The sequence below is a fragment of the Mesoplodon mirus genome, assembly GCF_964341445.2.
Source record: "Mesoplodon mirus genome assembly, chromosome: 2".
Lineage (NCBI taxonomy): Eukaryota > Metazoa > Chordata > Mammalia > Artiodactyla > Ziphiidae > Mesoplodon > Mesoplodon mirus.
Genome location: NC_138977.1, coordinates 118,787,110 through 118,813,825, shown reverse-complemented (window position 1 = coordinate 118,813,825; position 26,716 = coordinate 118,787,110). Strand labels below are relative to the sequence as shown.

Sequence of the window (26,716 nt, the reverse complement as noted above, 5' to 3'; positions counted from 1 at the left end):
GTACAGTTCTATTTTAATAGGATGTTCCTTTTTTGGGGTTTTCTGATGGTTCCTTGTGATGAGGTTCAGCTGGAATTCTATAGTGTGTGGTGATGCATCCTTCTTGGCCTCTCATCTGGAGGCGTGTGATGGTTGGTGATGTTAATTTGATTACCCGATCAAGGAATTGACCAATTTCTCCCCTGTATGTTTATTCTTTTCTTCCTTTGAACTAATAGCTGTGAGTAGGGAGCTGTTTTATGACCATGCACATCCTCCTCATCAAAATTTCTCCCAGTTAATTTTTCTAATTTTTTATACACTTTATTAGGTTATCTTAAGATAATGACTTTCTCTTGAGACTTCAACTGGAAAGCAAATTTAGCTACCCCCTTTTGAAATACTTTCTATAGCAAGGTGAAACAAACATAAAATCACTGTACATTCAAAAACTGAACAAAACAAACCCATAAAGATTGATTTTTCCCTTGATCTAAGCTGTACTCCTCTCTTTGTATCCATTTACCTCATTAGTTAGGAAAAAAGTCATCACCATTTCACTGTAGCAAAAATTATCAACTTTATCTCTTTCAGACAATTTCTAATAGAAGGTTATCAGGCATCAAAAATACCAAACTTTTATCGAAAGCTTAAGTAGTGATTAAAATTTTTACTAAGCAATTGAAATTAAAAAAAAAACAGTTATTGTAAACACCGTCAGCTGATAAGGAGGATATAGAAGGTAGTACAGGCATACCTCGTTGTCTTGTGCTTTGCAGATACTGCGTTTTTTTACAAATTGAAGGTTTGCGGCCTCTAGGTGTTCAAGTGAAAGGAAGAGTTGCACGTCTTTTCACTTTTCAAAAGCTGGAAATGATTAAGCTCAGCGAGGAAGGCACGTTGAAAGTCGAGACAGGCAGAAAGCTAGGCCTCCTGTGCCAGTTAGCCAAGCTGTGAATGCAAAGGAAAAGTTCTCGAAGGAAATGAAAAGTGAACACACAAATGATAAGAAAGCAAAGCAACCTTACTGCTGATAGGAAGAAAGTTTTGGTGTTTGGAGAGAGGACCAAAACAGCGACAACATTCCCTTAAGCCAGAGCATAATCCAGAGCAAAGCCCTAACTCTCTTCAGTTCTGTGAGTGTTGAGAGAGGTGAGAAAACCGAAGAAGAAGAGCTTGAAGCCAGCAGAGGTTGGTTCATGAGGTTTGAGGAAAGAAGCTGTCTCCATAACATGAAAGTACAGGGTAAAGCCCCAGGTGCTGATGCACAAGCTATAGCAAGTTCTCCAGAAGGTCTAGCTAATTCATGAAGGTGGCTACGGCAAACAACAGATTTTCAATGTAGAAGAAACAGCCTTCTATTGGAAGAAGATGCCATCTAGGACTTTCATAGCTGGAGAGGAGAAGTCAGTGCCTGGCTTCAAAGCTTCAAAGGACAGGCTGACTCTCTTGGTAGGGGCCAGTGCAGCTGGTGACTTGAAGTTGAAGCTAGTGTTTATTTACCATTCTGAAAATCCTAGAGCCCTTAAGAATTATGCTAAATCTACTCTTCCTGTGCTCTGTACATGGAAAAACAGAGCCTGGGTGACAGCACATCTGTTGACAACATACTTTACTGAATATATGAAGCCCACTGCTGAGACCTACTGCTCAGAAAAAAAGATTCCTTTCAGAATTGACAATGCACCTGGTCACCCAAGAGCTCTGATGGAGAAGCCGGAGATTCTTGTTTTTTTCATGCCTGCTCAGAAAACATCCATTCTACAGCCCATGGATCAAAGAGCAACTTCAACTTTTAGGTCTTATTATTTAAGGAATATATTTTGTAAGGCTGTAGCTGCCAGAGATAGTGATTCTTCTGATGGATCTGGGCAAAGTCAACTGAAAACCTCCTGGAAAGGATTCACCATTCTAGATGCTATTAAGAATGTTCATGATTCATGGGAAGAGGTCAAAATATCAACATTAACAGGAATTTGAAAGAAGTTGCTTCCAATCCTCATGGATGACTTTGAGGGGTTCAAGATTTCAGTGGATGATCCAGTGATTCCACTTTTGGAGGTTTATCCTAATGAGAGAGTCAAATGTGTGTATAAGGATATTCTGTGCAGCGTTTTAATAAAAGCCATAATATTGAAAAAAAAAAGACCTCAGTGGAGGAAGTAACCATAGATGTGGTGGAAACAGCAAGAGAACTAGAAGTGGAGCCTGAAGATGGGACTGAATTGCTGCCATCTCAGGATAAAACTTTAATGGATGAGGAGTTGCTTCTTATGGATGAGCAAAAAAAGAGGTTTCTTGAGATGGAATCTCCTCCTGGTGAAGGTGCTATGAAGATTGTTGACATGACAACAAAGATTTAGGGTATTCCATAAACTTAGTTGATAAAGCAGTAGCAGGGTTTGAGAGGATTGACTCCACTTTTGAAAGAAGGTCTGTGGGTAGAATGCTGTCAAACAGCATTGCCTGCTGCAGAGAAATCATCATGAAAGTAGGAGCCAATCAATGCGACAGACTTCATTGTTGTCTTATTTTAAGACATTGTCATGGCCACCCCACCCTTTAGCAACCACCATCAGGATCAGTCAGCAGCCATCAACCCTGAGGCAAGACCATCCACCGGCAAAAAGATTACAACTTGCCAAAAGCTCAGATGATGGTTAGCAGTTTTTAGTTACAAAGTATTTTTTAATTAAGGTACGTACATCGTTCTTTTAGACATAATGCGATTGCACACTTTTTAGATGCACCAAGAAACTAAAAAATTCATGTGACTCACTTTAGTGTGATACTGGCTTTATTCTGGGTGCCTGGAAGCGAACTCCGCGTCTCGCCGAGGTAAGCCTGTGCATATTGGGATACCTGCTCCTGTCTTCTCTACTGTGTGCAAAGAGATGAGCTCCTGGCAGAGGGTGGAGGCCCCTTCACCTGCAGGGCACGTCTGCCAACTAAAGTAGGCCATTCTCTGTACGTGATAAAATGAGGTTGGTGATATTATTGCTCTGGGACCCCAAATATGTAGGTTTTTTTGAGGAATTGAAAGTAATATAATTAATCCAAAAAAATTAGCGTTTTTGTGGCTATACCTCTGTAGGGCCCTAGAAACTAAGGCACTCTTCCTTCTCATTGGCGAGAAAAGTGGTTTCTTCATGGTTAGATGACTTTCTGAGACTCAGTTCTTTCCTTATTTCATGTGGAAACTGTGCAGATGGAATTGCCTATGGCGGGTGGCAGAGGCCATGGAGTTGGGTGATATTGGGTCAGCCTCGCAGCCCTGTCCCTTGGGAGCTTGGGGACTGGATGAGTCACTTACCCCCTGGCTTCCCTTCCTTAGTTGTAGAGCAGAGATGTCGATGTCTGCTACGTGAAGTTATTAGGACTGAAGGCGATCATGCTTGTAAAGTGTGTTAGTCCCGGCTGCTAGGAGGTGCAGAGCGTAGGGATAGTTATGGTTACTTTTCTTGAGAAGTTGAGGGAGGTGATGGGCGCAGTACCTTGGGAGGACGTCACACCAACAGTCTGATTTGTGTTCACTGGGAACCAGGGCCCGTCGTGGGACCCACGAGCCCAAACATCTAGTCTGGTCCCACGGCGCTGGGATCACGAGGGGGACTGGGTTCTTAATCCCCCTGGGCTGACAGTCAGCCAGCAGATGCTATTTCAGCCTCAGGGTCCTTCTTGTAGCTTGGAAGATGCCAAGGCACTCTGTGGTCAGGTGCTGGTGTGGAGCCGGGGGAGGCCCATGGGGACATGCAGGAAGAGCCTCAGCGCCAGCCTCCGGCATGTGGGTGGGAGCAGCTCTGCCCGACCTGTGCTTAGTGCTGCGGGGCGCACAGAGCCGTCTAAACGTCTCGTCCTGGCCACCAGCCTGGGGTTTTACTCCCTGGCGACACGCAGTCGACATGCCACCAGACTGCCGAGGGATCCTGAAACTTTAAAGCTTGGAATAAACACACATAAAAGTCTAATTGGAGCCCTGCCTTATAGCTAATAACTTAAGAGGGTCGAGGAACTTGCTCGGCCTTGGCTGCTGTTTGCACCATTTGCCTTTCCAGCTTCCCCAGAACTTGTGGCTATTCAAGGGGCAGGGCTCCAGTTCTGTTGACTACCTTCTGGCCGACAGCCGCCTGGTTCCCTCCCATCACTTTTGAGACTTGCTGTCCCAGGAAGGCGAGCTCAGAAGCCAGTCTGTGTCTGATGCTTAAAAAAAAAAACAAATGGCAACCTTAATACCACTGGAAATATGTATTATTTAAATGATTCAGAATAAGGCAAAGGCAACTTTAATTAGCTTTTTTTTCGTTCAGTATTTTGGTTGAAGGAAATTGCTTATTTTATGTTTACATTTTCTTTGTATCCTTAAAAGTACACATAAGGATTAAACAAAGGACCGAAAGAATCACACTGTTTTTCAGCTCTCCAACAAAGCTGATACAGAGGTATTTTGTTGTCGCTCTAAATTGATTTACTCTTTCTGGAAAGCAAGCTAGCTGAGTCTAACCAAAGCTATAAAATTATTCATAACTTCTCTCACTCCTGGCTGATCAACTTTAGGACTCTATCCCAAGAAAATATCTTCTCCCTCAGAACCAACATAGGGACTGAAATATGCTTTGCACAGAGAAGGTTTTCCCACTCTTTGTGACAGTGAAAATGTGTAACGAGCTGAAATGCAAGCACAAGAGCAGAGCATGGGGATTGGCACAGAGGACCGCAGTGATGCCGCCTGAGTTGTCTTCTGCGGGGAGGGGATGCCCGGAGAACGGCTGCTCCCCATAGGGTGTGCTCAGTGCTTTTAACCACGTGGCCCAGAGCCACCCAGAGTCCTCCACGGGCTCCTTACTCCATACCCACGGCTGGAACCCACAGCCGGAAATGGGGAAGCCGGAGCCAGGCTACTGATGGTTTTCAAAACCTGGGCCCTAGTGCTGTATCCCTGTGTCTTCATCAACTCAGAAGAGCATTTAGAATAATGGAAATGGGGTGAATGGTCACTGGGTTTTTTTTTTTGTTTCCTTTTAATATTGAAACAATTTCTTTCCATATAGAAAGGAAACAATTCTGAACATAATCCTAGTTCTTTTATTAAGCTCGTTCATATATGTTCATGTGTTATTCAGAAAAACAGGCTGACTGTTTACAGGTGTCTGAGTGGCTTAGCCTCTGATATCTGTCTCAACTGAGTGCGAATAACTCAATTTTTCATTAAAAATCCCAGCCTTTTTGAGATTCCTATAGTTTCTGGTTAAAGAAAGTCCCTAATTCTGGACAGAATGGGGATTTTATATAAGCTAAGGTTTTAAAATGAGCATTTCCAGTTGGTAGAAAATAATGTCTACGTGTGTGTCCGGAAGTTTAAATGATGTAGGTGAGCTCTCATTGGTGAACGTTGTAGAGAAAGGCAGGTGGGTGGCTGTGGAGCCGTGTGCTTTATCGTGGACCTGCTCACGTGTACCTGACTGCCCGCGTACGTGCACCCACTGAACACAGAGCCATGGGTGCTCACGCATGCTTTGATATTGTTTCTCTAGGAACTAACCGCTTTCAAAACTGTCGTTCTGATGTGCTGGAGTGGAGTTCTGTTTGCTGTTTAGATTGTAGCCTCCGGAAAGACAGCGTCCACAGGTATTCATAGTCTCTGGGGGCAGCAAAATGCCCCAGACACTCCTTACTCAGAGGCAGGTCAGTTGCGATGGCTCACTGTTGTGGGAGTGTCTGTTTTTATGCTGACACACGGGTGGCCAATATCTGTTTTCTTTCTCCCCAGTTTGGCGTTCTTTTCTTTTGGCTGCGTTGGGTCTTTGTTGCTGCGCGTGGGCTTTCTCTAGTTGCAGCGAGTGGGGGCTGCTCTTCGTTGCAGTGCGCGGGCTTCTCATCTCGGTGGCTTCTCTTGTTGCAGAGCGTGGGCTCTAGGCACACGGGCTTCAGTAGTTGTGGTGCACAGGCTCAGTAGTTGTGGCTCGCGGGCTCTAGAGCGCAGGCTCAGTAGTTGTGGTGCACAGGCTCAGTAGTTGTGGCTCGCGGGCTCTAGAGCGCAGGCTCAGTAGTTGTGGTGCACAGGCTCAGTAGTTGTGGCTCGAGGGCTCTAGAGTGCAGGCTCAGTAGTTGTGGTGCACAGGCTCAGTAGTTGTGGCTCGCGGGCTCTAGAGCGCAGGCTCAGTAGTTGTGGCGCACGGGCTTAGTTGCTCTGCGGCATGTGGGATCTTCCCAGACCAGGGCTCGAACCCGTGTCCCCTGCATCGGCAGGTGGATTCTTAACCACTGCACCACCAGGGAAGCCCTGGCATTCATTTTTTGAAGAAAATGTTGAAATAGCAACTGACCCCTCACTCTCCCTCGCTTAGCCGCCCTGCCAGTGCAGGGCCACATCAGCTGCTTCAGCCCAGCTTTGCGCTGTTCAACTCCATGGGAAGGAAGATGAATACGGCGTCATCTCTGCTTCTAGCGGGGAGACGGGGTAGCTATGTGTATACAAACGCACGCAGGTACACTCAGAGGTGAACGTGAAGTGCATTAGCAACACAGAAGTTTGAGTGCTTGTTTAGACCTCTCTCGCATGACTACAGTGGGCCCCTTCCTGGTCTTTCTGCCAATAAAAGGAGTGGAAAAATATGTTATATGTATTTGATAGTAAGCAGGAGAATTAAAAGAGTACCACTTACAGAAAAGTTTGAAAACCACTGCTCTAAGGCTTCCCTCCAATCCCATGTCTGTTCCGAAAGAAGTCTCTCCCCTGTCTTCCTGAGTCCACACACTGAGCAGCTTTTCAATCACAATGTGTGATCCTGACTTTGAGTCTCAGCCTTTGGACAGCATCCCACTCCTCTGTGCACCATACGAGGCTCCAGGATCTGCCCTCAGCCCCATCTGTCACTGGTCACCACATGCACGCCACCCATGGCCACACTGTGTAAGAGCTTTGGTATTTAGAATTGGAGCAAAATCTAGCTTAACTTAGCCATTCATTCTGAGAATGTATTGATGTTAGTATTTAAGGAATCTGAGAACTTACAGTGAAAAGTACTTTGTAAATCAGCTTTACATACCATTTTCAAAATAATCATTTATATAAAGATATAGAAATGTATTTGTCACTCAGCATTCACTGAAGTGCTTATTGTATGTTCTATTGTGTCCCTGCTGTGGAAGAACTACTCAAAGTCCTATCAGCTTTCTCTGGGAAGGCTTTCTAGAGAGGACATGTGTATTAGTTCCCTGTTGCTGTGTAACAAATTACCCCAAGATCTAGCAGTTTAAAACAACGAACACTTATGATCTCACAGTTCCCCTGGATCAGGAATCCAGGAACGGCTTTGCTGAATGGTTCAGGCTCAGGGTCTCTCAGGAGGCTGCAGTGCCCTGAGGCTTCCAAGTTCACGGTCATGGTTGCTGGGAGGCCTCAGATCCTCCCTGGCTGTTGACATGAGGCCTCAGTTCCTTATCACCTGGACCTCACCATCAGCTGCCTGCGTGTCCTCACAACATGGCAGGCATCTTCCCTGCGAGCAGATGATCCAGGATAGGTGGATGGATGGATGGATGGATGGATGGATGGATGGATGGATGGATGGATGGATGGGTAGATGGATGGATGGATGGATGGATGGGTGGATGGATGGATGGATGGATGGGTGGATGGATGGATGGAGATTGAGACCAAGGCAGAAACAGCAGTCTTTTTTGCGTGCTGTCATTCTCTGGTGATCACACAGACCCACCCTGGTACCGTGGGGAGGGGTCTGCACAGGGTGCACGTCCCAGGAGCTGGGAGTCATGAGGACTCTTGGAAGCTGGCTGCCCCACCTCTTCCTAGAGGGGTCTTCAAGGACGTAGTGGAAGTGCATTGGTATAAAGTCACTAGCAGGGGAAGCTGAGATTAAAGGGCACAACGTGCTCACTTATTTTTTTTTTTTAAACCAGGACTCCTCCTCTTTTGATTTTCATTCCTTTCCACCGACCCTCGTAGCGCAGATTGGGAAATGCACAGGCAAATGGCCGCAGCGGTCCCTTCCTCCCAGCAGACAGGCAGTCGTACAGCTCACAATCGAAAACACTGGCAAGGGCTCCCAGGCCTGCTGCCTCCGTTCTTTTCAGCCTGCGTATTTCCTGGGTGTCTAGAAATATAAAGCTGGGTTATCATCAGGACCATTCTAGAAGAGTGGAAATTGCCAGGGAAACTGGCTGCTCAGGGAACTGAGTTTTCTGGGTGCTGTGGTCTCCAAGGGAACTCCCCTGGATTCTCCTGCCAGTTGATTGCTCTGGGTGGACGGAGAGACGGCCTCCTGCTTCCCAAAGTGGGGCTGCCTTTCCTGCTCTGACGGTCAGTCGGTGAGTGGTAGGGCAGGGCGACCCCTGGGCCCGTTGCCTCATGTGACCCGGTGTCCCAGTTAGTGTCTCTGTCATCCTTAGGGAGGTCCCAGAGGTGGTCCGGGGCACAGCGTGTGTGTCATCGACGAGGTGGGGAAGATGGAGCTCTTCAGTCAGCCGTTCATCCAGGCCGTTCGCCAGGTGCTGTCCGCCCCGGGGACTGTCGTCCTTGGCACCATCCCAGTACCCAAAGGAAAACCGCTGGCCCTCGTGGAAGAGATAAGAACCCGAAACGACATTAAGGTGTTCAGCGTGAGTACCCCCGGGCCTCTCTACCCGCAGGCGTGGAGCGGGTGCCCTGAAACAGCACGTGGCTCTAGATACACCTTTGGCTTTGAGTTAGTGGTATTTTTTCCTCTCGTGGCAGAATATAGGTGAGTTATAGAAGCAAAGTTATACCTCTGCTGGATGCCAAAGCAGACGTGCCTATGGGGAGCCGCCTGAGGCATCTGCCCCTCCTGCGGTGCCCTCCTCACCAGGCGCCGGGGCCTTGCCAACGTCAGCACCCGGGCAGCAGTGCTCTGGGTCTGAGCGCATCTCCCCCCGGGGCGATGAGGGTACAGAGGCGAATAAGTGCCGTCTCATGTTAAAGGTTTTTCCCTTTGAAACTGGCCGCCTCCTGCTTGTGGGGAGAACCTGTGGCTACAGTTTGAAGCACAGTCTCCAGATGCTGTAGAGTAGCACCGTCCAGAGAAGTTTCCACTAGGGTGGAAATGTGCTGTCTGCACTGTGCGGTGCTGTGGCCATTAGCCACATGGGACTATTTATATTTAAATTAAACTGAATTAAATTAGAGAAATCTTTTCCTCAATCACACTGGCCACATGTCAGGTACCCAGCTGGTAAGACACCCTGCGCGGAACGGATGAATCTGGCTCTGGGCGCGGCCCAGGACCTGTCTTCGCCAGCCCTCAGGGGCTCTGGGGCCCCTGCAGTGGGAGGAGCCCTGGGGCGGAGCACGTGTGGAGGGTGAGTAGGTCAGGGGGCAGCATCTGAGCCAGTTGTCGGGGACTCCGGTGGCACTGCTGGCCCTTTGCCCACAGACTTGCTTTTCTCTCCCGCCGTCTCTCTGTGCCCCTCTTTGTCAGGCACTGTCCTCCCTGTGCCGCCTTGGTTGGTTTACATCAGTGCAGCCACATCACTCTGCTTGTCCCTGTCTGCCACCCCCCTGCTGGCACCAGGTGAAACAGTGGGGCTGGCAGGGCCACTTCTATGGGAGGGCCGGGCGTGTGCTCTAGCTGCAGAGAGCCAGTGAGCGCCTCACACCGCTGGTTACTTGTCCCCAGGGCCGGCTGGCCCCAGGGGACATCCACATGTTGTCACCCAAGTGTCCAGGGTACCTTTGGGGCAGTAGACAGCCGTTAGGGTTATTAGACCAGCCAGACTTGGAGAAATCTGTTTGTGCGTTGTTTTATTCATCTATTCTCTCACTTGGTAAGTATGTATTGAGCATCTCCTGTGCGCTCGGCCTCGCACTAAGTCTTGGTGATGAACAAGACAGACCAAGTCTTTGTCCTCATGGAGCTGACATTCTAATGGAGGGGCTAGATAAGAGAAACGTAAGCAAGCATTTAGGCAGTTTCAGATATGGATAAATGCAAAGAAGGTAAATGCAACACCAGGGCACTGTGGTCACTGGGGACTGGCGGTAGGGGAGGGAGGTGGCGAACAGGGGAGGCCTGAGAGCCAGGCAGGGTCACTTCCTCAGTGGACATGGGCTTTGTCTGCAGAGTTGTATGTTACCTCTTCTATCTGTTATTTCACGTGGCTTCCATGTTAGAGTTTTGGGTTGTGATTGTCGAGTTTCTGTGGAAATAGAGACAATGAATAATGAGAGATCATGAAAAACAATTAGTCTTCAGGTCAGACAGCTTCCAGGCTGGAGGGCTGGGGAAGCGCTGATGCTAAAGTCCAAGGCCTGGCTGTCTCTGCAGACTAATAACCCGACAGTGGGATTGCGGTTGACTCTTACGTCCAGAAACCAGTGCTGTATATTAAGACAACACCACATTTTCACTTCTTTAAGCTAGGAGGTTATTCTCTAGGCAAGGTAATCCTGGCTCCTCATGATGTAAAGTGATTAGCTTCTGATTAATTCTGTAAGCGACCCCATTATTCTTGTCTTTCTTGTGTTCCTCTGGGGCTCATGTGATCTTTTGGTGCATATTTTATAAAGGAAGAATCTTATTTTCCTTATCTGCAAATTTAGAGGCTGGATTAGGTGCTTCTTTGGTCCTTTCCCTTTCTAATATGCAACAAAGTTACCTGAATTCATTTTTGAGAGCATCCTTTGCATCCGACACTTAGTCCATGGTACAAGCACACGTGAGGTGTATTCCCTTCCCTCAAGAAAAACAGACCAAGGGACAGTCCAAATCTGGAGGTGGGAAGAGAGATTTGTGTGAACAGGAGTAGGGAGAGTTGTCTGGAAGGAAGTGGTTCTTGGCTGGGTTTTTGAAGGGGGAAGTGGGGAAACGAAGGAACATTCCAGATCAGGATTATGTTATGTAAAATGCGGAGGGCAGCTTCCCTGTGCTGACAGATGATGTGGAGATGGGACTGAAGTCATGATATTGGGAAAGTATTCACAATAACTCAAAAGTTATTCACATTATCTAGACTGTTCTTCTTAACAGGGCCAGGTAAACAGAGCCTTACTTTTCAGAAAAACCCCTGAGGACACTTCCAGTCCTAGACAAAATGGAATAGACACATTGCTCCCTGTCCCTCCTCCTAAGTCAGATAAAAACCTTGGACGTTGTACGTAAAACAGACATAAGAAGACCTGAATGGTAGAGGGAAGAAGGCACACTGGCCAGGGACCTCAGGACCCCAGGAACAGCATGAGAGACACAATTGGAAATCACTTGTCATGCCAAGAACCAGGAAAATCAGCCAGAGTGAGAGAAACAGCGACATGCCAACAGTAAGACGTCATAGATGTTGGAACTATAGGGCAGAGATTTTCAAACAGCCATCGTAAAAATGCCTCAGTGAGCAATTACAAACCCACTGGAAACAAATGAAAAATAGAAATTCTCGGCCAAGAAATTGAAAGTTTCAACAAAGATACAGAAGCTGTAAGGAAGAATGAAATGAGCATTTTAGAATGTAAAATACAGTAACTGAACGCCAAAGTCCGTGGGTAGACCCACCAGCAGAATGGAGATGACAGAGGATGGAATCAGTGAACCTGAGGGTGAAACAGTAGAAATTGCCCAAGAAAGAGCAGACTAAAAAAATAAAATCCGGGGCTTCCCTGGTGGCGCAGTGGTTGAGAGTCCGCCTGCCGATGCAGGGGACGCGGGTTCGTGCCCCTGTCCGGGAGGATCCCACATGCCGCAGGGCGGCTGGGCCCGTGAGCCATGGCCGCTGGGCCTGTGCGTCCAGAGCCTGTGCTCCACAACGGGAGAGGCCACAACAGTGAGAGGCCCGCGTAATGCAAAAAAAATAAATAAATAAAATAAAATAAAATAAAATAAAATAAAATAAAATCCAGGGCCACGGGGACCTGTGGAATTCAGTAATATAGAAACTTCTATCCTGGTGCAGGTTCAGGCGTTGAAGCTTCCCTTCCTGAAAATTATGTTTCCCTCTCAGAAGTTTGGTTAAATGTTTTCCTCATTTCTTCTGTAGTTTAATGCCAAGTGTAGCCACTGAAAACTGTTTTAAATTTATTTCAATATTAGGTTATGGGAGACCACATGTCAGAAAACATTTAATGGTAATGTCAGTGCTGCAGAGACGAGAGGTGAAGACCTTCATGGGTCCAGATTCCGAGCAAGAGCTCTCGTACTGCTTTCATCCTTGTCTGACTTACAACATGAAAAAATATGTCTCTCCCTGCCAGTCACTTCTAACAAAAAAATGTGAGTTTGGTCATGTTGGTGGCATTTCCAAAGCATATTTCACTTGACTTCCTGTGAAATCTCTCCTTCATGGAGATGCTGGAGAATGTTGTCCGCTGAGGGGACAGGAGAGAGGAGAGATGCCCAGAGTCTCAGGAACAGGGATTGAGCTGCCAGGGTGGCCACCAGTCCTGGGGCACCTGGGGGAGGTGCTGGGGTCCATCAGTGCGTCAGGGACGTCACGGCAGCCAGGTCATCGGTGAGAGCTGGCAGGCCTTGTCCGAGGTTGTTCGGTTAGTAGGGGTACAGCCAGGATTCAGACCTCGGTCTGTGGACTCCCAAGCCTGAGCGTTACTGTAGCCCTGATGTGTGTTACCTTCGTGGGTAGGGGTGGTTCAGATGATTTAAAATCTAAGATCCCTGGAAAGTACTTGGTCTTTCTACTTTAGAAAAATGTTACTGTAACTAAAATCTGTTCTACTGTTCTGAATTCAGAGCCACTTAAACTTGTTTTTGTCCATAAAGCAGTTTTTCTTCTTTTAGTTTTTGCCCGTGGATTGCAAGATCACAAGAAAAATGGGAACTAAGTCCCAGCTTCCCTCCAATTTGGAAATTTTTAGACCTCCTCTTACTCTTCCTGGCCATGGGTTTTTTTTTAACCAAGCAGGGTATAAACCATTTTCATCTCACCAGGAATTTGATGCTGTTTCTGGGTCACAGACTCCTGTAGGTACAGGAATGAGCATACACCTGCCAACCTTTAGGTCAAAAGTCAGTAGGCAGGGTTTTCTGTAGAAATTAACAAGCTAATCCTAAAATTCATATGGAAATTCAAAGGACCCAGCTCAAACAATCATTAAATGTTGGAAGACTCATACTTCCTGATTTCAAAACTTACTGCAAAGCTACAGGAATCAAAACAGTGTGGTGCTGGCACAGGGACAGACACGTAGATTGTCAGAATAGAGTTGAAAGTCCAAAAATAAACCCTTGCATCTGTGATCAACTGATTTTCAACAAGAGTGCCAGGACAAGTTAATGAAGAAAAAATTGTTTTTCAGCAAAAGGTGCTGGAAAACTGGACATCCACATCCAAAAGAATGAAGCCAGACCCTTACCTCACATCAGACACAAAAATTAACTCAAAACAGACCATAGATCTACATGTAAGAATGAAACTATAGAACTCTTAGAAGAAAATATAGGAGTAAATCTCTGTAAAATTGGGTTAGGCAGAGTCTTATTTGTTACAACACCGAAAGCACAAGTGATGAGAGAAAAGTAGATAAAGTGAACTTCACCAAAATCTAAACTTTTTGTGCTTCAAAAGACACTGGCAAGAAAGTAAAATGACAACCCACAGGATGGGAAAAACTATTTAAGAATCATATATCTGATAAGGGACTTCGTGTATCCCGGAATACATAGAGAACTCTTACAACTCAATAATAAAACAACAAATAAACCAATTAAAAAAGGAGCAAAGAATCTGAAAAGACGTTTCTCCAAAGATAGACAAATAGTCGATAAGCACATGAAAATATGTTGTAACACCATTCGTTTTTAGGGCAGTGCAAACCCACACCACAGTGAGCTAGCCCTGCACATTGCTGGGATGGCTATAATGAAATGAAGGGAAAGACATGGAAAGTAGTGTCGGTGAGGATGTGGAGAAATTGGAGGCCTCATACCCTGCTGCTGGGACTGTAAAAATGCAGCAGTTTGTCAAAAAGGTAGGCGTGGGATTACCCTATAACCCAGCAATTCCACTTCTAAGTGTGTGCCCAAAAGAATTGAAAACGTGTGTTCAAACAAAAACTTGTACACTGGTGTTCATAGCAGCCCTATTCATAACAGCCAAAAAGTGACAACCCAAATGTCCATCAACTGATGAACAAACAAACAAGATGTGGTGTACACACACGATGGGGCGTCACTGGACAGTAAGGGGGAATGACGTGGTGACGTATGCTCAATGTGGAGGAGTTTACGTCACGTGACACCAAGGGAAGGAAGCCTGTCACAGAGGATTCCACACTGTATGATTCCATTCTGCACAAAATGTCCAGAATAGGCAAATCTATAGACAAAAAAATAGACTAGTGGTCGCCAACACCTGGGGGGAAGGAGTGAATGTAGTGATTGAGAGTGAGGGTAATTGGGGGCGGGCGGGGAGGGCATGATGAAAATACTCCAAATAGATAGTGCTGATGATTGCATGACTGTGAATCTACTAAAAGCCACCGAATTCTGCCCGAGGTTGAATTTTTTGGTATATGAATTATAGCTCAGTAAAGCTACGCTGTACACTCACACAGAATTCAGGACACCCAAACAAAGAACCATCACCTCTCCTTCCTCCTCCCGAGAGAAGTGGCGTTGCCACGGAAACAAAGAACCATCGCCCCTCCTGCTGCCTCCCCAGAGAAGCGGCGTTGCCATGGAAACATAGTCCCATCCCTGCCATGGGCACTGGGTTCCCGAAAACCCCACTGGCAAAATAATTCTTGGTTTAGAGCCTTTAAACTTCAAGGGAAAGTAGGGTTAGAGGGTTTGAGTTCATGAATGAGCCTATTTTTAGGTTCAATAAAATGAAATGGAGACAATATGAGATGGAGAGACTAGTAATACTTTTGTTATGTGTTCATGTATAATAATGAGCATTGCCAAATTAATTTCTTTTTTCAATCCCCTGCTTATTTAAAACTTGTCAGGGTACCTCCCACACAGTTTCAAGGAAATGTATGTGGTTTTGTTTTGCTTTCTTGCACATAGTGTATACATGAATAGGCATTTTTTTCCCCTGCCTATTCCTCTGTCCATATGTTCACAGCCTTCCTGACGTTATGGCGCCCAAGTCGTTGACTGGTAGGCCAGTCTTAGGCCCTTCCCTGGTCCCAGGAGGCTCAGAGCAACTCAGATGCCTAATAGGCCAGAGTCTTCATAATCTGTATTGAACCTCTCAGCTCTATTTCAAAGACCCTCCTCTGCTTAGAATATAATAAGCATTGATGGAGCACCCACCCTGTGCTAGACGCAGGAGGAATGTGACACAGCCCCGTCACCCTGGAACTCGTGGTCCAATTTTCTAGGGGCCCGAGGCTGGGCCCCTCCTGCAGCCCTGGGCAGGGCACGGTGGGAGGAGAGGGCGAGGACACCGGGGTCCTTTCTGCAGTCGTCCTCACCTCCTTTTCCCTCCCAGCCCCCAGTGCCCTCTTCACGTTAGCCTCTCAGGAAAGGCTTTCTGCAACCAGAAGTCTGGGGGTAGAATAAAAAGTAGACCAGAACTCTCCCGAAAGGGAAGGGTCCCTGAGTTGACAGATGATGCTGTGCTTGTTCTCGCACTTGAGAGTTTGTCTTGGGTGGACAAGGAACATGATAACACTGAAAACGGTTTCACATAAAGATCTTACTGCATAATTTTCAGAAATCATCTTAGAAAAATCAAAGGGGGTGGCAGAATATTAGTATTCTGTTCATTGGTTTTTAGTGAGAAGTCATCCTCAGAATGTGTCTTTTCTAGTTTTTATTGTTTGTTCTTTTTCTATGCAAGGCTTGGAGACATTCTCTGCGCGTTGGGGGGGGGTGGACCCTGTCCCTGCTGCAGCCCCCAGCTCCCGGAGGACGGTGGGCGGGGCTCCAGCAGGACACCTGCGTGACAGCGGAACTGTGGCCCTGCAGCTTGGCGGTGCTCTCTGGGGCTCTTCTTTTATCATCTCTGAGCCTCCCGCCTGTTAAATCCTGCTTCTCTGCAGGCCTCCGCTGGGCCACTTGAACAGCCTGCACTGAGGACCGGGGTCTTGGGTAGCAGGGTTTCCACCTCATCACCCTTCACTTCCCTTCATCCCCCTGCCCCAGCCATCCTTTCCGAGGGCTGAGGCCTTCAAAGACTGGAAGTGAAGCCTTAGTGATGACGCAGGGGAAGAAATCCTACCAGCAGCCTGCTGACCCTGTTTCTTCACGTGTCTCATCGCACCAGCTTCGGTTTACACTTGAACGACGTGAGAAGTGTCCAGTGCGGACCTGCTGACCCCCGGTGCCCGAGATCCACCAGCGGCGGCTCCTCTGGAGCTGGATGGAGGGGCCGGGGCCTCCTTGGGGACGCCCGAGGGAGCGGGCCTGGCCCCTCCTCCCCCCACCCCCGCTGCCACCGTTGCCCCTGTTCTTCTTCCCTCTTGGGTCCCCTCTCTCTCCTCCTCTCCCAGCTCAGCATCTCACCCTCTCTCTCACGTGTGTAAAGGGGGCGGTGAAATGTCCCCGTCAGAGGAGGTGGCCCTTCTGGGCCCGCAGTGAACCCTCAGGGACCCTGACGGCAGAGCCTCGGGGACTCCTCGTGAGGCCAGGGCGGAGGCGGGGGCTGAGGGCCCGCGTGTCCTCCCGCCCTCTCTGCGTGCCGCTCCGCCCCGCTCCTCCGTCCACGGCGGGGGCTCCCTCGGATGCTCTCCGCAAGAATGGGCTCGGGCCAGTGTAAGCCAGAACGGCGACGAGGCCTCATGCGGCTGGGCAGTTTGTCATCAAGGCGAAGACGGGGCGGATGGTCCTCCTTTCGGTGGAGCCAGGGCTGCCGGGGGTCCGGTGGGCGGCGTCCTCGGACACCACCGTCAGTGGCCCGGCCTCCGCCGCCTGGCTCCGTCCTTTCGGGACTCAGACGGTCAGGAGGTCCCCGGGGCCGTGGGCAGCTCTGGCGCGGCAGAGGCGCCGCACTCTTGCAAGAAGGATGTGGGATGCAGGGGCCCCAGGCGGTGAGGTCCACCGCGTGTTTCCTCCAGACACGCGTTCACCTCCCGTGCCGGGGCCCCTGCCCCCCGCGGGGGGGGAGGGCCTGTAGTGGGACCAGGCCCGTCTCCTCTCGGAGACCACGCACCCCGACCTGCTCAAGGCTTTCCAGCCGCACGCACCTCCTCTCCGCGTGATTCTCTGCTCGGCCCTTCTCTCTGCCGGTGCCCTTCTCCCGGCGTCCACCTGTCGGATGCAGCTCGGGCATAACCGCCTGCGGAAGCCTTTCCCGGCCCCCCAGCTCCCCGTGCCTTCCAGACTCTCTTAGGGACCCTCTGCAACCCTGCTCTCACTGCTGCCCACGTCTGCCCCCCGTCTGGTCTGCGGGCCTCATGAGGTCAAGGTCCTGGTCTGAGTCTCGCCATCCCCAGCACCTTGCCCACCAGCAGAGTGCGCTGAATGTTGTGCGGGCCGCCGAGGAAGGCACTGGTGATGGGAGAGAGGTGGCCCCCCCGTGCTCGGGGCGCAGCCCCCACCCAGCTCCCTGGGGGCGTCTGGATGCTCGAGTTGTACTCCGTGGGCCTGTGGTAGTGACAGAAAGAAAAATATAACAGATCATCGGAGAGAGCTTCAATAAACTTAGTTTTGTTTGTTTTTGTAACTGTTGATTATAGAGGTAGCACACCGGGATGCAGGGGCCTGTGTTCTAGTCTGCACTGCGCCCCCGCTACCTCCGAGATCTCAGGAAAAGCCCTGCTCTTCTCTGGGCTTCTGCTTCCTCATCATTCAGATACAGGGTTGACTGGTGTCAGGGGTTTCTTGCAACGTGCAGATTTGCTAAGCTCACGGAGGGGTGAGTAGATTACTGACCTTCAGAGCATCCCAGAATCCTGGCTGTGACCCAGCGCCAGTGGGGCCGCTCTCAGTGGGCCCACCTGGAGGGCCGGTGCCCACCTGAAGCACAGGTTCTCCTGGCTTCACTCAGGCATCCTTCTGTCCAGGTCAGGCTGAGCTCAGGGGCCATGTCCCAGCCTGCATTCCCATCATCCCTCCCAGGATTCAATTCATAGCCCTTTTCCAGTTAAAAATCCTTCCGTCATCAAAACCCACTTTCACTGTTTGAGCTGCAGCTTCACAGAAGCTGGTGGTGGGATTCGAGTGCACCGGCCCGGTTTTCAGAGCGCTCTGGAGGACCTGGGCTTCCTCCCTTGGTTGTACCTCACCTGCGTCACACTTCCTAAAACACACCTCACCTTTCAGGCTCTTCTTTTAGAATATTACATGGCAGAGTAGGTAACTGAAGGAAAAGAAAGGGACTCTGAAGCCCGCTTTCTTGCTTCTTCCCACAGGTCACCAAGGAAAACAGAAACCACCTTCTGCCAGAGATTGTGACGTGTGTGCAGAGTGGCCGGAAGTGAAGATGACTTGTCGCTGCTTTTCTGCGCGTGAACACATCACTTGGAGAGGAGCCTGAGTTCCCTGCCTGTCCAGGTTTTTGGCCTTTGGGTTTATGAAATCTTGGAGGCTTTGCCAAAGAAAGCCTGACAGCTGTTTTCCATAAAATGTTTAAAAGATCAAATTAGCCTTAATGCTGGATTGACTTTACAAGATTAACAATCCACTGTGGCTTATTTATGCTGAGAGATTTCTGTTTGTTTCCTCTTGCAGTTGTGCATATGATTTGGGTAAATTATGCAATGAGAAATGGTTTTCGGAGTATTAGATGGAATTTGCCCCCATTGATGGAAGTTTATAAATGTGTTCAGGGAAGGGGGAGAAAAGAGTTCACTGCCTAATCAGTTTTGCATGTCAGGAAAATTATATCCCTCTCCAGGAGCAGCTGAAGTCTCCTGCAACTTAGAGTGATAACAGTTACTTGATTTTTAAAAAATCCGTATTTCAAGAAAAGCCATTTTCGGTCCTCCCCCTCCCCATCTCTTATTGTTTATCTGTTTGCTTATTGCTTAATAAAATAAAGGTAGATGTGATGATCGCACGCATGTGGGTCCTTGCGTGGGAGGGACGAGCAGTCAGTAGAAATGTTGGTAGCGCTGGGTACCCAGCAGGGCTTCACATCAGAGCTGCACTTTGGCCCCGTTCATTTAGACAAGTTCGCAAACCTTCCTGGGCCCTGTCTCCCTCCCAGAAAAGAGGGAAGTGAGTGCTGTCAAAGGAAGGCGTCGCCACAGCCTGAAGGGAAACCACCCTCAGGCGTCCTCGTGATCCCCTGGGGAGCGCCCGGGGCCGGGGCCCGGGCTGCAGGGAAGATGGTGCAGAGAGAGAAGGTGCAGCCCGGGCAGGGCCCCGTGGGACAGACCACTGAAGCCCCAGAGCTCACAGAGGGTAACAGCTGCCCTCCCAGGGGCTGATGGTACACAATGACGATAACCAGTTCAGTGTCTTTAGGCCAGTTTTGGTGAAGACCTATGAATTACCAGGATGTTTTTAGCCTTAGCTACAAACCCAGCTGGTGCTAATGCCGGGTGTGCCCTTGAATGTGACCTCTGACCGGTCCGGGCATCTGTGGAGCGAGGTGCCCCGTGAGCTGGGCCCTGGGGCAGCGGACAGTGCAGGAAGCAAGTCAGAAGGAGAAAGACAAATACCGTATGCTAACACATATATATGGAATCTAAAAAAAAAAAAAGGTTCTGAAGAACCTAGGGGCAGGACACACACAGTATTTTTAAAAATGGGGTTTTTTTGGCCAAGCCGAGGGGCATGTGGGATCTTAGTTCCCTGACCAGGGATCGAACCTGGGGCCCTAACCACTGGACCGCCAGGGAAGTCCCCCAAATAGTTTCTTTTCTTCTCTGAATTGGCAGGTGTCAGGGAGATGGTCCTTTAAAGTCACGGACTGTCACCTCTCTGACTGTGGTGGCTGAGAGGAAGAGGGCACCGTCAAGCCGTAAGTGCGTCAGGTGCGGGGCGGGGAGCTATGGTAGCCCAGGAAAGTGGGATGGGCCTCGCCCCCTCCTTCTCCGTCTGTCTCCGTGTTCGTAGAATGAATGCTGTGTCTGGGAAGACCGCGTGGGAGTAGGGGCGCTGGGGGCAGCTGATGGCAGGTGCTTATGACTTGGGACAAAACAGTAGGAAAGTGGAGCAGGCTTGAGAAGAGGGCTTGGGGAACAGGCCTTGCGATGCCCGTTTCATGGGCCAGGAGAGGTCAGTGCACCAAGCGGTTTTAGAAAATGACTTGCCAGGCAGATGGCTTTAACACACAGGGCAGAAATTAAAATCAGTGCCAGATTAGCCACGTGATTTATATAAAACCAAGCTCTACAGTCTTTATATTATCTTTAGAGGAGAAGCAGTTTTGTTCAGTGTCCAAATGTAGAAAATAAATAACTCTTTAGCTCTGTTCTGGCAGAACAGGTGAATAACTCCAGCAAGAAATGTCACCTTCGGAAAATCTCCTCTAAATGGGGGCTAATAATACAATATTTTGCAAGGAATACGCTCTGATAAACAGTTGACTCGCTGAAGATCAGATTAACAAGCTCATGAGTTGTAAATATAAAAGTTGTTTGCAACACTGGAAAAAAATCACGTGACCGTGTTGTTGACAGCCCATTAAGAATCCTGGAGGGGATCCAGCCATGATCTCACCCGTGGGTCTACGTGTGCACACGCTCAGAGTGTACACTCAGGTGGCTTTACTGCCGTAGACAACGCAAAGGGTGGCATCCCTATCTGAGGAGTCTGGCCCCGATGTGGGTAAATACACCTTTCCTTTTCCCACTGCGTCCCAAAAGGCTGCCAGAGCAGCAGGATAAGCAGTCGGAAAAGCAACTCTCAAATCTCTGGTGGCAGGAGCACCCGCATCGTGTCTCCCTTCTCACCTGCATTGCGCTGTCCCTGCAGACTGCTCTCCCAATTCTTTGAGCAGCTCTCACTTGCTGGGGAAGCGGTGACTCTGTGTTTCTTACTTGTGGAGGCCCGAGGAGTGCCCAGTCTGAATGCTGCTGGGCGTGGGTCATTGTCTTACCTAATTCAAGTGGCCACCCTCTATGGGGAGGCCACACTCACAGCTCAAGGCTGCTCTTCAGTCCTGAGGGCTTGGCTGCAATGTTGCCCAAAAGAATTTCGGGAACTGCCAGCCAGGTTTGCTTGAGCCGACTTAGAGGACTGCGGTGAGGCTATATCAGCTTCTCTTTAGACAGACATCTGCAAATCCATCAGAAATAAGCAGGAGTGCACCTCCAGGCATTGCTGATTTGAGAATCATGCACTGTGTCTCCGATTATACAGAGTCTACCTACTGTTATTAATTTCTAATTCTTATTTTATTAAAAAAAAAAGAATATTACCATCTACTTCCAAGGGGTAAGGAATTCTCTGCAATAACCTCCCCTCTGCCTACACTTCCAAACCCCAGGTACCTTTAAGAAATTTGTGTGACTGTTTCCAAATTGAGTATCCCTAACTATTTAGGTCTTTCCAAAAGTGATGGTTCGCCAGGTCAGGGATGATATTCTCCATGGACTCTGTTCTGCGACCCCTTCTTCCTCTCTCACGTCAGGAAGAAGCCAGGTTTCTGCTCTACCTGATGGAAATCTTCAGATGAGAAAAGCTGTCTCAGAATTTGCCTACAGCATTATAAATCAACTATACTTCAATTAAAAAAAAGAATCTGAAAAAGAACATATATATAACTGAATCACTTTGCTGTACACCTGAAACTAACACAACATTGTAAATCAACTATACTTCAATAAAAAATAAATTTTTTTTTTAAAAAGAAGTTGCCTGAATGTCATTCTTACAGTGAAGGATATATTTTTTTTGTTGTTTTTTGTTTTTTTTAGAAGTGACAAGTTTCAGCAGAACTCAAACAACTGGACACAGCAATAACTGTAAACATTTTACTTCCAAAAACAAAGGTATGTGCAAATGTCCTGTGACATGGTAAGGATTGCTTGGCTTGGAAACAGGCGTGCATTCCTGGGAAGCACACAGCGCTGGGTGAGACGGGGCCTGGCTTCCTGCAGGACGTTGCTGTGACTGCAGTTAGCATCATTCCTAGGTGGCCCTCCGTGACCTGCCTCAACTAGACTTCTGCACTCACGTTGCTGGGGATGGTTGGCTCCTTTCACAGGATACTTTGGACGTGACTGTATGCACTATCACATTTTTTTTGCAGTAAAGCTGTCACTGGTTTATACTTAACATCTGCATAAATATTATAAATAAGTGAGATGTTTCTCTATATGTAGACTGAACATCAGCACGCTGATGGTGTGATACGCACTGCTGTCCGCCTCATTTTCACAGTAACAGTGACATACAAAATGCCAGTCGTTTAGCATGCAGCTGTCTTATTTTCATCAGGACCGGAAGGAGTTATTTATGTGCTCTACTTGTGTTGTCTTAAGATGTTAACATGGCTTTTATTTGAATTTTCCAGTTCTGGGAGGGGTGCTTCCCGCGTCCCGCCTCTCTGGGGCCGCGAGTGCCAGAGCAGGAGGGAGGCCTGGTGTCAAGGTTTGTGTTTATCACGTGAGATATTTTTCAAGAACCTGAGATCAAGTTATTCTGTTTTGTACACAGCACTCATCTTCCACAGGATGGATCTCCTGGCTCTCATTCTTTGCGCTGTTTAGTTTGGGGGAGTGCAGGGGAGAAGCTGGGCGGGCTTGCGTCCCTCCCCGACGGCGTGGCTCCTCCAGCCCCAGCTCAGCTACTGCTCGTCGGAAGCGCTCTGCTGGGAGGCCGTGTCGTCCAGACCCATGTCCTCCTGGCTTGCTCTTCTGCACGTCACCCGCAGGTTCTCGGCCACGTGGCGATCTCGAAGCAGCCCCTGCTCGGTGGCCTCCGTGGGTTCGCACGGCTCGGAAAAGTGCTTCCAAAGAGAAAACAGAAGCAACAAGTGATGGCTCAGCAAAGGTGATTGCTTCCCCTGATGACCACCCCACGGCTGTAGGTACCAGCCGGCAGTGTGGCAGGAAGCTGGGGTCAGAGTCTAAAGTCAGGTCTAGTTACAGAGGACCAAAGAGGGGGGGTCTTTGAGGACAGAGCATGCAGCCCGAGCCACAGGCAGAGGGAGGCGCCTCTGCACACAGGGACCTCTTCTCGGGTAACCTGGAAAAACATGACCTTGGGCAAGAGGTCACTTGTGAGCCTGGGTTTCCTGAGTTTGGGTCAATGTCACTTCATATACATTTAGTCCTGCACAGCTGCTCAGTCCTGCAGGTTTGATGCCAAAGAGTAATACCGAGGCCTTTTTATTGTGGCTGCACATGGTCCCAAGGACCCAGCCATCCCTGTGGGAGAGAGAATTTGCCAAAATTCCAGAGCTGCATCCACAGACTGTCTTAAATACACATTGGGGGTGGCAGAGAGCTGCCATACTTTGTGCACCGTTACTGAGGAAATGAAAAAAGGGAAGTTTGTTTATGTTTAGCTATCTAACGTAAACTCCTAAAGTAACCGGGGGCTCCAGGATGCTCATAACCCTGCCCTGAAGGCCAGCACACCGTTGCTGCAACGCCGTGGCTCTTAAGGTGGTGCATGCCGGCCCGGTTTCAAGGTGGCTGGAGGTGCCACTGTATGGCTTCTCCTGTGGGCGGGGGGAGGCGCCGGCCTGTAGGGCTTCTCCCTTTGGGAAGAGGGTAAGGGCAGAGCCCCCAGCATCCACCTCCAAACACCCATGCCCAGAACCAGGAGGCCAGCAGCCTGTGGCTCTGCCCCGCCGCGGGCAGGACGGCGTGTGAACGTTCAAACGGAGCGTGGAAGTCTCCAGCCTGATGCCGGCTTTTGCCTTAACGTCTCCGATTTCTCCCTCCCCGCCACAGTACAGAAGAGAGCGGCTGGGTGTTTACTTACGTACTTAACTTGTGAAGCCCAGTTATTCATCCAACGCCAGCCAGCTTGGGATTCTCGATAAGGGACCGTGTATTTGGGCAAAGTCCTCAAAACTAACATTTAACTGCGTCAAAGTAGAAGGCCATCTCGGGAACCACCGTAAAATCTGGTGGCTCGGAACTGATGGTGAACTGCCTGCAGTGCTGATGTGCGTCCTTTCCTCTCCCTCAGCCAGAGGAATGTGGAAAGAGAAGGTTCTGTCTGCACCCGTGGAGAACATGCCCCCCGCCCCCGACATCCTGGGTTCAGGGCGAAGGGGACTCTGACACCGGCTCCCTCCATCGCCTGCCTGGGCGTTATCATTACGGGACACGTGTGATGCATCCTGTCCGCTTCCAAGCGTGGCCAGTACAGCTCCCGTCTCGTTGCCTGTTTGTTACTCTGGGAACCCTACAGGGGAGGTGATGGGAGCCTGCAGGCCCGGGGGACCGGGATCATCGGCCAGGAGTGCCCCCCATCCCCCGAGCCCCTTACCCGTGCGGGCTGGCTGGTGGTCCTGGCCGAGGGGCCCAGGGTGATGTTGACACTGCTGGAGGACTGGGTGTCGCTGGTGTTGCCCCCCTCGGCGGCAGACAGCCCGGAAATGACCAGGACGCTCGAGAAGCTCCTCTTGCCAAAGAGGAAGCTGAGGGTGGAGCTGGTGGACGAGCCCAGGCTGGACCTGATGAGGGCCTCGGCCCGCTCGCGGACGCTCAGGTGGCCAGCAGCGGGGACAGGCGGGGGCTGGGAGTGCAGGGACGCCGCCGAGGTGCACGGGGACAGCCGGCTGCCTGAGAGCCGCCGGGCCAGCTCGTGGACCGACGTGGACGTCTTCAGGAAGGCCGGGTGGCTGTCCACGATGGGGCCGGACGAGCGCAGGATGGGTGGCGTTTGGCTTAAGGCCCTGGGGGCCTGGACGGACTGAGTCCTGCCTTTTCTCCTGCCTTTAAAGGAAAGCAGAGCAAAATAGGTAAACGACAAGGACCTACTGTAGAGCACAGGGAACTCTACTCAATAGCCTGTAATAACCCATGTGGAAAAGAATCTGAAAAAGAACGGATATATATATATGGATAACGGAATCGCTTTGCCGTGCACCTGAAATTAACACGACATCGTAAACCAACCATAAATTAATTTAAAAAACAACAACAACACATAAGTGTGGGAATTAAAGAGAAAGAAGGGAAAAAGCAAGGGCATTCAAAAAGTCACTTATCTAGTCAACCAGAGATTTCTAAAAAGGGGGATTTAAAAAAAAAAAAGCAGAACAGACCAGCTTGCCGTGGCAGGCAGCTGCCAATGTCAGTGTCTGCGTGGTGAGGCAGGCAGGCTGCTCTGCGGGGCCCGAGGGACCCAGGCTGGCCTCCCACCTTCTGGGCTGGGATGGAGGGCTGGGAGCCCAGCTTGGGGCTCCACTGAGGCCTGAGAACTGAAGGATGGGGCGGGGGTATTGGTGTGGGCCAGAGGCCAGGGCGATGGGCCTGTCTGTCGGTTTGCCCAGGCCTGTCCTGGGTTCCGCACCGAAGTCCCTCGTCCCTGGGAGCCCCTGTCCTGGGCAAACCCATAACGTGGCCTCATCAGGCAAATCCCATCTTGTCCCTGCTTCAGGACTGGGTTCCCGGGCTCCTCTGATAAGCAGTGTTGAAGGGAAAGCATGTAGGTTTGCATCATGTTTAGCTGCCTTTGAAAGAGGAAAAAAGGGTTGAGCCACATGCTGTGGCCTTTTTTTTCTAGAAAAGTTTTCCCTTAAGATCAAGGTCTTTGAGAGGAAGCCCTCCCCAGCCCAACTCGGGCATGCACGGCCCGGGTTCCCATGTCTGTCAGGGCTCCCAGCTCCCTTTGGCCAGTTGTCCCTGCCCTCAGGGGTCCTTCCTGGCCCAGCTCTTGCTGAGACTTGCTGAGATGAGGCCTTTATTTTATTTTTTATTGGAGCCTAGTTGATTTATAAATGTTGTGTTAGTTTCAGGTGTACAGCAAAGTGATTCAGTTATACATATACATATATCCACCCTGGCCTAAATCTAAAAAAAAAGAGAGAGAAAAACAAGGCCATTTTGGACACAAGGGACTGGACTGCCCAAGGATTTGGTCCTGGCACATCTCTGGAGGAAGGCAGGCTTAAAGTGCCTGTCTTTTGCCTGACTTACCTCTGTGGCTTTAGAGACTAGGTGGGTGGAGGAGCCTTGAGCTTGCTGGAACGCTGAGTTCCTTAACTTAAGCCTCAGTACTCACCAGGGTCTAATTTTAAAATATAATTTGAACCACAAGGTCCTACTGGGCAGCACAGAGAACTATATTCAGTAGCCTATGATAAACCATAATGGAAAAGAATATGAAAAAGAATGTATATCTATGTTTAATCAAATCACTTTGCTGTACAGAAATTAACACATTTGTAAATCAACTGTACTTCAGTTTAAAAAAATAAAAAATAGGGCTTCCCTGGTGGTGCAGTGGTTGAGAATCCACCTCCCAATGCAGGGGACACGGGTTTGAGCCCTGGTCCGGAAAGATCCCACATGCCGCGGAGCAATTAGGCCCGTGAGCCACAACTACTGAGCCTGCGCGTGTCTGAAGCCTGTGCTCCACAACAAGAGAGGCCGTGACAGTGAGAAGCCCGCGCACCGCGATGAAGAGTGGCCCTCGCTCGCCGCAACTAGAGAAAGCCCTCGCACAGAAACAAAGACCCAACACAGCCAAAATTAATAAATAAACAAATAAATAATAAAAATAAATAAAATATTATTTTGAAGGGGGCAGCTGGTGACGTCACGGTGCTACCAGTTGCCCTACTGACGTGTCTCCAGGAGTGGCTACAGTTACATTCAATGGGTAAAAATAGAGGGAGCTGCAGGGTGGGTACCCCCAAGGAATGTCACCTCACCCCAAATACCCAAGTGATTAACCGGGCACCCGGTGATTCTGAAATATTTATGTCTGTCTGTGGGAACACGTGAGAGTGA

The 26,716-nt window shown here is 49.4% G+C and overlaps 2 protein-coding genes across 6 annotated transcripts in view; one reads left to right on the top strand and one right to left on the bottom strand.

Annotated features, from left to right (window-relative positions):
- Positions 1–18,906, top strand: part of NTPCR (nucleoside-triphosphatase, cancer-related) — a 37,437-nt gene extending 18,531 nt beyond the window's left edge. The window contains exons 4-5 of the mRNA XM_082645646.1: positions 8,389–8,598; positions 18,260–18,906. Coding sequence (XP_082501772.1) covers positions 8,389–8,598; positions 18,260–18,328 — 279 coding nt within the window. The 3' untranslated portion in view covers positions 18,329–18,906. The remainder of the gene's footprint in view (positions 1–8,388; positions 8,599–18,259) is intronic.
- Positions 18,907–21,629: 2,723 nt separating this feature from the next.
- PCNX2 (pecanex 2) overlaps positions 21,630–26,716 on the bottom strand; it is a 295,243-nt gene continuing 290,156 nt past the window's right edge. For 4 of the 5 annotated variants that reach the window (XM_082645603.1, XM_082645599.1, XM_082645602.1 and 1 more), the window contains 2 exons: positions 24,246–24,694; positions 22,457–22,749 (listed from right to left, as the gene is read on the bottom strand). In XM_082645603.1, coding sequence (XP_082501729.1) covers positions 22,588–22,749; positions 24,246–24,694 — 611 coding nt within the window. In that variant the 3' untranslated portion in view covers positions 22,457–22,587. Of the gene's footprint in view, positions 22,750–24,245; positions 24,695–26,716 lie in introns of all 5 variants that reach the window. The other variant, XM_082645600.1, reaches the window with a different exon arrangement.